Here is an 11,892-nt window from a genome sequence, read left to right on the forward strand (position 1 = left end):
GCAAGCCTGGCGGCAGGTAGAGCCGCTAGGAGCCGCCTAGGACCTAGGTGACCCCGAGCCCAAGCAGACATCAGCAAGGGCGATTCATACAGAGTCTGGGAAGCAGGGAGGGCCAGGGTCCGTGAGGCCGGGCATTTGGACCCATGACCCTAGACGGTGAGGTGGTTCCGTCGCCTAAGACGTTCAGAACCAAGCACGGGCCCCCACAGCCAGATTCTCGGAGTAATAGCCGAGATGGGGCTTGAGGGAGGGGGCCCGAAATCAAGAAGCATTAAAGACAAGCTGGTACCGGGAAGCGGCTCTGGGTTGGGAGCCAGGAAACCAGGGTTCCTGTCTTTCCTCTCCAACTCCGAGCTGGCGGAAGCGGTGCGACTCTTCCCACTTCTATGCGCCTGCAAAATGGCAACAACGCTGTGTGGGACGGAAGCGAGATACCACGTGGGAAAGCGCCTTGGAACTGAAGCCCCAACAGGGTTACTCAATTCTAGAGGCTTCATATGAAACCTGCATTTCATATGAAAAGAACCGACGTAGCCATTTTCCTTCACCGTAACAGCCGTTTCATCAAATTTGGCTGCTGCCCGACGCCTCAGGACAACTCTCTGCCGGCGAGTCCGAGGCTTTTCACTAAGTTTGAACTCAGCCGCTCGCCGTAGAGCCTCTAAGTCCCGCCTACGAAACTGACGTCCCGGTCGGGACGTAAGCAAGGAGAGGACGAGCGTGCGTGGAAACGGCACCCAGTACCCGTCCCCCGACCCGACGTCTACCGCGGGCTCGTGCTCGCACGCCGGAAGGGGCGGAGCCAGACTGGAATTTATATATCGCGCGCCGAGAGTCGAACGATCTCTACCGGCAGCATCTGACGGCAGGATGGTAAGGGACGTTATGGCGGACTTCTCCTTGTCTGTCGCGGTGGCATGAGTCAATCCGCGGCACATCCCCGCCATCTCGCCTCACCCGGCGCCGGGGTTCTGCTCTAGGAGCATGGGGCGCTCAGCAGAATCCGCAGTCAGGTGTATTTTCTGAAAATGTCCGAGGCCTGAGGTTGGCTTTGGGCCTGCCGGTCGGCTGGCGAGAGGCCTTGCCACGGGAGCTGGGTTGGGTGGCCCAGGCCCGACAATCTTCAAGCCATGGATTATTCCTAGATCTCGGCCTCAGCATTCGAGATCCGAGTCATGAGCACTTTCGCCAGGAAGACCTTGGGTGGGAGCGTTTGGCACTGTTGTGAAAGTGGGAGGTGCAGAAATCTAGGCCGCAGGCGGCAGGGGAGGCTTTGTGTATGGGTTGTTGAATTCTCATTCTGAAACGTCCGGGACGGTTGGCACAACTCCTTGGGTCTCTAGAGTTATCAGAAACCAGAGATGATGAACTTATTGACGGGCGGACAGAGACTTGTGTGCTGATTGTCATGTTCTGATTTGGTTCTGTCGAGTTCTAGTGGCCTCCGCTTGCCGGTTAGCTCCCGTTGGGAGCATGAGGAACCTTTACTACCATTACTTGCCACCCAGCCGTTTGACCAGGAGTCCCTATTGTGGACAGAATGTTTATTGGAGTACAGTTGCTTTACAATGCTGTGTTTCTGCTGCACGACACCGTGAATCAGCTATACGTATACATACATCCCCATATCCCCTCCCTCTTGCGCCTCCCTCCCGCCCTCCCTATCCCATCCTAGGTGGTCACAAAGCACCGAGCTAATCTCCCTGTGCTATGCGGCAGCTTCCCACCAGCCATCCATTTTACATTTGGTAGTGTGTATATGTCCATGCTACTCTCACTTCGTCCCAGCTTCTCCCCACCCCCCGTGTCGTCAAGTCCGTTCTCTACGTCTGCGTCGTTATTCCTGCCCTGCCACTAGGTTCATCAGTACCGTCTTTTCAGATTCCGTATACGTGCGTTGGCATACGGTATTTTTCTTTTTCTGACTTCATTCTGTATGACACACTCTAGGTCCATCCACCTCATTACAAATAACTCAGTTTCGTTCTTTATGGCTGAGTAACGTTCCATTGTATATACATGCGTGGTCAGAATCTTAACTGACTCGCACATAAGGCTGCTTGTTAAGCGATTTTTAATGCCATCACCTGGTGTGCCTTTGTCCTCTTTAGAGGAAAAGGTGGGTGGTTCATGTTCTTTAAATTATAGGGTGAGGGTGTGAGATACGTGTTTAACTCATTTGGCTGAATAATGCCTTTTAGATGTGTGATCCCGAAAAAAGTAAATCCAGCACATAAGCCTGTTACCTGGGTTCCTGGTGTGGATCCAGCATTGCTGGGAATCTTAGAACCTAGGCCTCTGGGGATGAAGAGGCGTGAGCTACTTAGAAGGTGCTAACGTTGATCGATCATTTTCTCCTAGTCTCACAGGAAGTTCTCCGCTCCCAGGCATGGGTCCCTGGGCTTTCTGCCTCGGAAGCGCAGCAGCCGGCACCGCGGGAAGGTGAAGAGCTTCCCCAAGGATGACTCTTGCAAGCCCGTGCACCTCACAGCCTTCCTCGGCTACAAGGCTGGCATGACCCACATTGTGAGGGAGGTCGATAGGCCAGGGTCCAGTAAGTACATGCTGCATCTTCCCAGCTGATTGGAGGGTAGGAGTTGGTGGGAACTGACTAGATGGGGCCAAGCTCTCAGAGGAGAGCAGGCTTTGGAGAGATCAACAGAACCTCTAGATATCACAGTGGAAATATATTTTAGGATCGATAAATGCTTCCAGGGTTCAGGTGGCTGGCACTGCTTGATTTAGGCAGAGGGAGGTAATGGTGTAGGGGAGCGTGATGAGGAAGTTTGTCAAGAGCTGCAGCACAGAGAAATATGCTAACATGGGAGGTGGCAACCATTGAGGGTTAAATAGAGAGACTCCACTCACATTTTAGTGGCAGCCCTGAACTGTGAGCCTCACCTGAATGCCTGAATACTACCCGTGTTCCTGGGTTGTGAAGTTCGAAGTAGAAAAGGCGTTAAGTAGAACACGGTGCTGGTGATTGAAACACAGTAAATAGACGGTTAAAATGGTCTATGCTGAGGAATTACTACCTCACTATACTTAGTAGTCTTGTATTTTCTAGGTACTAAGGAGTTTGTCTCTGGAGATGGTTATGATAAACCAGCACCGAAACCAGGCTGTTACTTGGCTGCATAGGGTCCAGATAGTTTTGTGCTGAAAAGGTCAATGCACACAGACTGAGCATTCAGCAGTGAGGGAGTGTGGGCTGCGGTGCAGACTTCCCCACAAACCTTCCTGTCATCTGAAGCAACTTGCTTTGCTGGCCTGGAAGGGTACGCGACATTTTTCCAAAAGACAGCCCTCCTGCCGGGTACTTGAGGCAGCCCGCTCAGGTCTAACTGCCTGCTTCATCTGCAGAGGTGAACAAGAAGGAAGTTGTGGAGGCTGTCACCATCGTGGAGACGCCGCCCATGGTCATTGTGGGCATTGTGGGCTACGTGGAAACACCTCGAGGCCTCCGGACCTTTAAGACCATCTTTGCTGAGCATATCAGTGATGAATGCAAAAGGCGCTTCTATAAGAACTGGTAAGGGAGCCGATGCCGCCCTCGCCCTGGGTGAGGCTGGCTAGGAGGGTCAGGGCCTCAGCTCCATAGCCGGGGTGGGAGGAGCTGCTCTGGTGTCAGGTTTAGTTGCAGAACAGAACAGAAAAATTCTTTGCTGAGCTGGAAGCAGCATCTTGAGGCATTTCCTTCAGTGTTACCTTGAGTCAGTTCAGTATTTCCTGAGTTGCTGGCAAGTGTTGAGTCTACTTAGAAGCTGAGGGATAGCAGTAATGCCCCCAGACCTTACCACCCCCCTTGTGTGGTCTGGTTAATGGATAACCTGGAGCAAGAACTTGTGTGTCTGAATGTATGTGACTTGCATCATTAATCTTGTGGACCTCTGCTCAGCTCCGCTCGGCTCTGCCCGATGAGCTCCATCCAGGCTCCGCTTGCCGGTGAAAAAGGCTCCTTAGAAGCCGGCAATGAGCCCCGTCCCCACACGGTGCCCGTGTCTTCCGCTCACCCCTTGGAGGGTGATGAAGGCTGGCACCTGGCCCCCTCCCCAACTCTGCTCTGCTCCTGAAGGCATAAATCTAAGAAGAAGGCCTTCACCAAATACTGCAAGAAGTGGCAGGATGTAGACGGCAAGAAGCAGCTGGAGAGGGACTTCAGCAGCATGAAGAAGTACTGCCAGGTCATCCGTGTCATTGCCCACACCCAGGTGAGCGCCCACTGCTTATTGTCAATGGAGGTGATGACCTACATGACCACCTGTGGCCTTTGTGGGGCTCAGTTACCTTCTGAGTTGATCCTCAGCTCACACTGGTTTTGTGTCAAGCCTTAGGATTTTAGGGATGGTAAGACTTTGAGGTTCTTATACTTATTTCCTGGAGGAGGAAGGGGTTGTTAAAAGCAACACAGTCCAGCCAGTGCCCTGCCTTGAGGCCTGGGTTCCTGGGGCCATATTAAGGACAGTTGTCTGCTTGAGAAGGCATCCAGGTCTCCTCACATAGGGTTGTTTTTTTTGTTGCCAGCAGAGGGCACTGTGTCCCCGATGGTTCTTAATTAGGGAAAACCATATCCCATCTTAGGAGAACTGGTTGAAGGAACCGGTGAGTCATAACTAACATTGTCTAGCCCCTAACTGAAAATAGTGTTGAGGTGCTGGCTGTTTGCACTTCAAACCTGACATGTAAGCTGAACTAGCTCTTGGTTGTCTGGGTAGGAATGGGTGCCGCCTTTGCTGTCAGTCTGGGTGATTATCCTGGGTGTATACCCATGATTCTAAGTGATCAGTAATCCTGTGTGGTTAGTGGCGACCAGATCACCATAGATTTGTGGTGTGTGTCCATTACTGGAGACGGGTCAGTAGGATAACACTGGACAGCTCTAAAATCTGTTTAGATTCATTCCCTAATCACAGCTTGTACACTCAACAGTGTTCTCCTGCTCCCAAAATAAGTGGCTTACTGATAGTTAACAGAGCAAGGTAGATGGCCAGGGTAAACCAGGGCAGATACCCCAAGGGAAGTGGCCAAAAGGACAGTGAGCAGGAACATTGGGCAGGTTGGTCCCAGGATCTGGTTAAATCAGCCTGTTTTAAGGTGGGCCTGGTGTGTCTGTCAAGGATCAGCTTATTCTGACCTGATTTAGGCACCAGAATTGAAAGGGGAATGGTGCCCAGTGGGGAGTCGTAACACTAGAAAGCAAAACTGTTGCCTGTCGTGCCCAGCCTGAGTTCCTCTCACCTTGAAGCATCTGTTCCTTTTAGATGCGCCTGCTTCCTCTACGCCAGAAGAAGGCCCACCTCATGGAGATCCAGGTGAACGGAGGCACTGTGGCCGAAAAACTGGACTGGGCCCGAGAGAGGCTAGAGCAGCAGGTCCCTGTGAACCAAGTGTTCGGGCAGGATGAGATGATTGATGTCATTGGAGTGACCAAGGGCAAAGGCTACAAAGGTGAGCTTCGCAGTGGCCCACATTGCTGTGGCTAACCTGGGAGAGGGGTGTCAGGCCCAGCTGTTCTGTGATGAGGCCCTGGAATGAGCGCTGGCACAGCGCCCGAGTCAGACTGCGGAAGTATTCCTTGCTGCCTTCCTTCTGTGGACAGTGCTGTGGTCAGGTGGCTGGGGTAGCATGTGGGACCCGGCATGACATACATGCGCTTTGAGCACACTGCAAAACGCGCTGGGAGGCTTCCTGAATGCTCTCAAATGGCATGATCACGTGCTAGTAGGGCTGATTTTCCAAGGCCTGTTCTTTGCTGATTATAACTCAAGGGTTGTGTCTCAGCTGGTATTCAAGCTTGCATGGAGATAGAAGAAGGGAGAGGACACGGCAATCATGTTGCATTGCATGTTCTGTGGACAGAGTACCACAAACTCAAGTTGGGCATTCATAGCAAGAAAGGGCCGATGGCATGGGTGCCAGGCACCTCAGTAATAGCATGTGTCTATTCCAGGGGTCACCAGCCGTTGGCACACCAAGAAGCTGCCCCGTAAGACCCACCGAGGGCTGCGAAAGGTTGCCTGTATTGGGGCGTGGCATCCCGCACGGGTGGCCTTCTCTGTGGCTCGGGCTGGGCAGAAAGGCTACCATCACCGCACCGAGATCAACAAGAAGGTGAGGTGCCCAAGGGGGTCCTGTGGAGACTTTAACCCTACGAGGGGCAGGGTGGTCCCAATATTGGGAATTGGGGTTTCCAGTCCCCGTCACCATCGGTCCGTTTGTGGCGGAGCACCCCGTGGACTTAGTTGCTCGTGTCTGGTGGCACAGTTCTGACTCTCAGGTGTCATGATAGTAAAGTGCCGTCCTTGAGTGTGGTTCTGGTGCAGCTGACCCTTGGCGGGGCTGAGGATGTGAGCTTTGTCTACCCTCTCCTGTTCCACAGTGTTTGGAGAAACCTCATCCATTGTCTCACTGGATGGCGTTTTCAGTTCAGGCCCAGCCACCTTTTCTTTGCTCAAAGCCTGGGACGCCCCCTCACTAGGGCCGAGGTCATAGCTGCTTTCCCAGAGCCCTTCGTAGGCTGCTAGCCCACCCCCAAGATGGATCATTTGTCCCTAATGGCTGTCCTTGCGTCCAGCCAGCTCCAGAGGCCTCTGAGCTGTCTCTCCGACCAGGTTTCTTGTTCTCAAGTATTTATGCTCATTTCCTCCTTCAGATCTACAAGATTGGCCAGGGCTACCTCATCAAGGATGGCAAACTGATCAAGAACAATGCCTCTACTGATTACGATCTGTCTGACAAGAGCATCAACCCTCTGGTGAGTAATGGGAGCCATCCACGCAAAGCCTCAGATATGTGGTCTGGGGGGTAGTTCCGATTCCAGGCCTCCCCTATGGGGCTGGGGCCATTTCTACAGCCAGTTAACTGGACGTCTGTACAGCATCCAGCTGTCTGTCCAACCTTTGTCATTGGTGGTGGGGAGACTGGCTCGTGAGGAGCGGGGTGGCAGGCCCAGCTGTTCAGTGATGATGCCCTGGAATGAGCGCTGGGTGCGGCGCCCGAGTCAGACTGCGGAAGTATTCCTCGCTGCCTTCCTTCTGAGAACAGCTCTGGTCAGGTGGTGGGACCACCAGGACCTGCGGGGGCGGGGGGTGTCATGTGCGCGGTCAGACCTGTCTCCAGCCCCATACTTGATCTGTGCTGAACTTTGATGGCCTTCCTCCGTCCCAGGGTGGCTTTGTCCACTACGGTGAAGTCACCAATGACTTTGTCATGCTCAAAGGCTGTGTGGTGGGAACCAAGAAGCGAGTGCTCACCCTTCGCAAGGTGAGGCTGGGGGGGGGGGGGGGTGTTGAGCTCTGTTTGGGGGTTGGGAGGGAAGCTACTCCTGACTGGAAGGCCCAGGAGGAGGGAGTCCGTGTCTGGCCCGGCCCGGCTCTTTGCTTCTGTTCTTAAGTGTACTCTCATCCGCCTGGTGGCAGGAGGAAGCCCCTTGGTAGTGGCTGGTTGGTGGTGTTTGGGGTGGGTGGGTGTCCTGATTCCAGGACTGATTTAGATGGAGTTGACCTCTGCCCTCTTAAGATGAGGGACCTGTGAACAAAGATGGTACAGAGAAAGGCGTGGCTCTGTACCCTTGCTCTCTTGGTCCACAGTCCTTGCTGGTACAGACCAAACGGCGGGCCCTGGAGAAGATTGACCTCAAGTTTATTGACACCACCTCCAAATTTGGCCATGGCCGCTTCCAGACTGTGGAGGAGAAGAAAGCATTCATGGTGAGCACCTACCTCTCTGCCCTTAGGCTGGGGTGGGGGTGGCTTTCAGCTGCTGTCACCTGTCAGCCTGCCCATCTGGCGCTGATGCAGAGGGGGCCACCTTGTGCCTCGGGCTGTGGAGACCAGCCCGGAATCTTATGGCACTGCAGTTGGCGGTTATTCTTTTTTTTTTTTTTTTTTTTTTTTTTTTTTGGCGGTTATTCTTAACTGCCTTCTATCTCTAACCTTGTCTGCTGCATTTCTCTCTACAGGGACCACTTAAGAAGGACCGAATTGCAAAGGAAGAAGGGGCCTAATGTCAGAACAGATTATACGACTGGTAGAATCTCAATAAAGTTATTTTCCAGTGACATCCATCTGCCTGTACTTCACCTTTCCGGTCCTGGCTGCCTCCCTCGGCCCTCATGCTCCCAGGGGTGTGCTGTCCCCCCAACCTCTTTGGTTGCCTCTTTCCCCTGCCACTTGCTGGGCCCCATGCTTGGAGCAGACTAGGTGAAGTGGGAGGCGAGAGCCAGCCAGCCTGGTCTGCCCTGCACTGTACGGCCAGCCTGGGGAGTGAGCTCTGTGAAATGTTTGTCACAGGGCGAGGAAGCTGGGTCTCTGCTGTAGAAGTTGTGTCTGCAGCTTGGAAGGAGGCAGTGAGGAAGGATCTGGTGTTGCTGTTGCCCATGGGCATGGCAGGGCAGGGCAGAACCTGGCTCTCTGCTGAGTGTAATTTAGTCGCTAATTTAGTCACTAATCCATGCAGGAGGGGTTCCAGTTAGGGCTTGTGGAGGTTCTTCTGTAGCCAGTGGCAGAGTTCTGGCCATGGGAGAGGGTGTCATGTAGAAGCCCTGAATGGCACTTGGGACTCGGGAAAACGCTGGAATGTTTGCTTTGAGGAAAGCCCTGGTGATTAACCAGGACCTCATTAAAACAGGTGAGAGTGTGGACCGGCAGAGGTCGAGTGCCTTGACCAGACTCACCTGGCTGGGTGAGGTCATTGAACCCCAATTCCCATTCTGGCCTAGGTCTGCTTCGGTAACTTGGCTCAGCCCCCGGTCCCGTGCCGTGTTGTGTACCTGCATCATGTAGGCTGGTGAGAGCTTGGCTGCTAGAGCCCAGCGTCCAGTCCTGTGATGTCTGGCCCACCCTTCGGTGGGGTGACTGAACCCCAGTCCAGTCCCTGGCATTCCAGGTGTACAAGATGCCCCCGCTTATCCCCCTTCCGGCCGCAGCTGCTCCCCACGCCACATCTGCCCGTGTGGTGTGTTTGCCTTAGCCCCACCTAAGCGGAGGGCAGAGAGCACAGCTGCAGCAGCGCCAGTGGCCCTGCCCAGTCTTCTGGCAGACGGCTGGTTGCCCACCAATCAATCATTTGGGTTCTGGCATCTTCTGAGCCTTAGTTTCCTCTTTGAAAGGGGTAGTGATAGCTGGGGAGAGATGGAGGTCCCGTACTTACGGTGCTGTCTCAAGATAACTGGAGGTGGCCAAGTTGAACCTCTGGTTCCCTATGAGCATGGTATCCTCATGACTCGCATGAGGCCCTAAGATGTCCAGTCAAGGCACAGAGGAGGTTGCAGGAATTACATGTGGGCCTTGAGGCAGAGGCTGGCTGAGGTCTGGAGGGGCTGAGCAAGAGCCCTTGGCGTGGGACCCTTCCCCAACGTCTGTCTGCCCACTTCTTTGGAGTCCCTTCTGACCTCTGTGGGGCAGTGGGCCTCAGCCAACTTCTGGGCAAATCTGCCACCCCATGCAGGATCCAGGCCTAGACTGGCCAGAGCTGCACTTCAGGCTGGAGCCACCAGGGGGCGAGAGTGGGCAGCACCCAGTTGGGGCAGCCCTGCAGGAGGACCTCTGGGCTTTGCGGGGGGCGCAGAATCCCTTCCCCAACCGGGGTCTCTTCAGATGCCCCATAATCCTGGGAGTCAAGCCCACAGCCAGAGGGGGTCAGGACCTGCCCAAGGCCACCAGGCACCTGTGGCAGAGCTAGGCGTGGGAGCTGGGCTCCTGGTCTTTGGGTTCTTTTCACTGTGGGAACTTCTGTCCAGTCATATCCTGGGGAGGGTGCTGAGCTGGGCAGTGGCCCCACTGCATCCCCTCACTCAAACTGGTTGCCCTTGGCCTCTTAGCCTGTGGGCCTCCCCAGACCCTTAGGCCAACCCTGGAGCCCAGCTGCCCACCCAGCCCAGGTACGAAAGGCTTTGCTGGTTTGAGTGGTCCTGGCTGGGCCTCACTCCCTTTCAGGACTCTGCCCAGTTGTAGGTATGGCCAGGATGACTCAGGATGTGGGTCCAGAGAACAGGCTGAGGGTGTGCACATGTGCCTCCAACAGCACAGGTAGAGCACACGCTCATGTCCGCACTCATGTGACATGCACACAAAGAGCCTTTTCAGGGGCAGGCTTGCTTGACAAGGGCTGAGCCCTTATCTGTTGACCATCCCCACGTCCCCATCCTCGTTTCCGCCCTGCCCCTGGCCAGTGAGTGCTTTGAGGCCTACCCAAGGTCACGGATCTGAGCCTCAGCCTCATCTGGGTGGTGACTGGCCACCTCAGAGGTGGTGGTTATGGGACCCAGTGTGGAAGACAGCCCCAGCGCGTGCACAGAACGCCTGGAACTGGTCAGGACGGGTAATTAGGCTTCCAGGGGCAGCGGAAAGCTCAGCCACATGTGTGGGATCAGCTTCATTCTCAAGAAACCTGAGCGCCCGCGGTGGACAGAGCACTCCTCCAGGTGCTGGGGAAGCAGTGCTGAACTCGAAGGTCTATCTCTCAAGGAGCTTTTATTCTAGTTGGGGAGGGCAGACAGGAGACACAGGCAAACAAGACAGTTTCAGAAGTGATGAAGGGGTTAAGACTGCTCTTCACTGCAGGGGGTGTGGGTTCGATCCCTGAAGATCCCACATGCCCTGTGGCCTAAAGTAAGAAAGAAAGCATTGGTCTGCTAAGATAATATTTGGGTAATACAAATGATAACGCTTTCGCCCTGAATCAAGGCCAGCAGTTTGCTGAAGCTTTTGGTTTTAAGCAGGAGCGTAAAGTTCCTGTGGTCTGTTGGCCATTTCAGAACTTTATGCATGAAATGGTTAATTCATTAGAAAGAAACGTCTGAGTCATTGGTGGTAGATGTGGGTCAGAATTTAGAGATCCCTGATTTAACTTTCTTCATTAGAATTATATTACTGTTAAGTCTAGTTACTACAAAAGTGGTTGTGGATCCAAAAACAGGTTGATTCTGAACTGAGCTTTCTTTGAATATTATCCTTTTGTAGGGTCAGGGCCCTGATTTGTATATTTTAGACTTCATTCACATTGGAAGCTTAGTGAATGTAAGTTTGGGCTGTAAAACTTTTTGAGTCGTATATTGGATTGTGAAAGTGCATCTGTATTATGGACATTGAGAAAGTTACTTTCATAGTACATGCACTTTATTTTTTACTTAACAAAAAAGATTTTTTTTTGCCTACGCTGCGTGGCTTGCAGGATATTGGTTCCCTGACCAGGGATTGAACCCGGGTCCACGGCGGTGAAAACACGGAGTCCTAACCACTGGACCGCCAGGGAATTCCCCTAAATGCTCTTAGAAAAAAAGTGATGAATGCTGTGAAGAAATAAGACAGGACATTGGGATGCCGAGTGATGGTGCAGAGGGGTCCTTTCTGAGACCTGAGGGTGTAAAAGGATGCAGCCTGGTGGAGCTCTAAGGGGAGAACACCCCACGCGGAGGGAACAGTAGGCACAAAGGCCCTGAGGTGGGAATGAGGCTTTGGGGCTCAGATCTGAACTCCTGAGGGAGGCAGCTGAGTGAGTTCCACGAAGGTGGGACCAGCTCCGCCCCCAGCCCCGCCTCCATAGCCAGGACCTGGCATATAGTAGGTGCTCAGTAAATGTTGTTCCCAGGGTCTCTGGGAGTCGCCCGTTCTTGTGTACGTCTGGGTGTCCCATGAGGGGGTCCCCAGGCATTTCCGTGGGCCTGTGGTGGGCTGGGCAGCGGTCTGGGCCTCCTGTGGACCTTGTTTGTGTGTGTCACAGAGAGTGCATCTCCAAGTGCCTGGCGGTGTGTGCTTCCTGTCACCAGAATCCCCAGACAGACCTCTCTGGGATCCTGTGGTGACAGAACAAGGAGCCTCATTACATTCCTCCTGGAAAAAAGAAACAAACCTGCTGGGAATTTCTGAGCACGTGGGAACAGGGAGGTGCCAG

At 53.7% G+C, this 11,892-nt stretch overlaps 1 protein-coding gene and 5 non-coding genes across 6 annotated transcripts; all 6 read left to right on the forward strand.

Moving 5' to 3' along the window:
• Window positions 1-716: 716 nt before the first annotated feature.
• RPL3 (ribosomal protein L3) lies at window positions 717-8,061 on the forward strand. Its single transcript, XM_032646325.1, has 10 exons — window positions 717-873; window positions 2,362-2,554; window positions 3,364-3,532; window positions 4,076-4,211; window positions 5,262-5,448; window positions 5,951-6,111; window positions 6,653-6,754; window positions 7,168-7,263; window positions 7,590-7,709; window positions 7,961-8,061. Exons 1-10 carry the CDS (start codon window positions 871-873, stop codon window positions 8,003-8,005), a joined length of 1,212 nt encoding a protein of 403 aa, XP_032502216.1. The 5' UTR covers window positions 717-870; the 3' UTR covers window positions 8,006-8,061.
• Window positions 1,357-1,421, forward strand: LOC116761396. Its single transcript, XR_004351967.1, has one exon. It is a non-coding gene; the product is annotated as a small nucleolar RNA SNORD43 (small nucleolar RNA).
• LOC116761424 lies at window positions 4,021-4,075 on the forward strand. The gene has a single exon (XR_004351991.1). It is a non-coding gene; the product is annotated as a small nucleolar RNA U82P (small nucleolar RNA).
• LOC116761417 lies at window positions 5,508-5,600 on the forward strand. The gene has a single exon (XR_004351985.1). It is a non-coding gene; the product is annotated as a small nucleolar RNA U83B (small nucleolar RNA).
• Window positions 6,952-7,045, forward strand: LOC116761416. The gene has a single exon (XR_004351984.1). It is a non-coding gene; the product is annotated as a small nucleolar RNA U83B (small nucleolar RNA).
• A 2,608-nt stretch (window positions 8,062-10,669) lies between the features above and the next one.
• On the forward strand, window positions 10,670-10,799 carry LOC116761404. The gene has a single exon (XR_004351975.1). It is a non-coding gene; the product is annotated as a small nucleolar RNA SNORA2/SNORA34 family (small nucleolar RNA).
• The last annotated feature ends 1,093 nt before the right edge of the window (window positions 10,800-11,892 follow it).

This window comes from Phocoena sinus, chromosome 10, assembly GCF_008692025.1.
Source record: "Phocoena sinus isolate mPhoSin1 chromosome 10, mPhoSin1.pri, whole genome shotgun sequence".
Classification (NCBI taxonomy): Eukaryota; Metazoa; Chordata; class Mammalia; order Artiodactyla; family Phocoenidae; genus Phocoena; species Phocoena sinus.

What these genes read in the sequence shown, in the direction of transcription:
- RPL3 (XM_032646325.1), top strand. An exon ending in GTGTCATTGCCCACACCCAG is followed by an intron (nt 4,212 to 5,261) that starts GTGAGCGCCCAC and finishes TGTTCCTTTTAG; the next exon opens with ATGCGCCTGCTTCCTCTACG. An exon ending in GCACCGAGATCAACAAGAAG is followed by an intron (nt 6,112 to 6,652) that starts GTGAGGTGCCCA and finishes TTCCTCCTTCAG; the next exon opens with ATCTACAAGATTGGCCAGGG.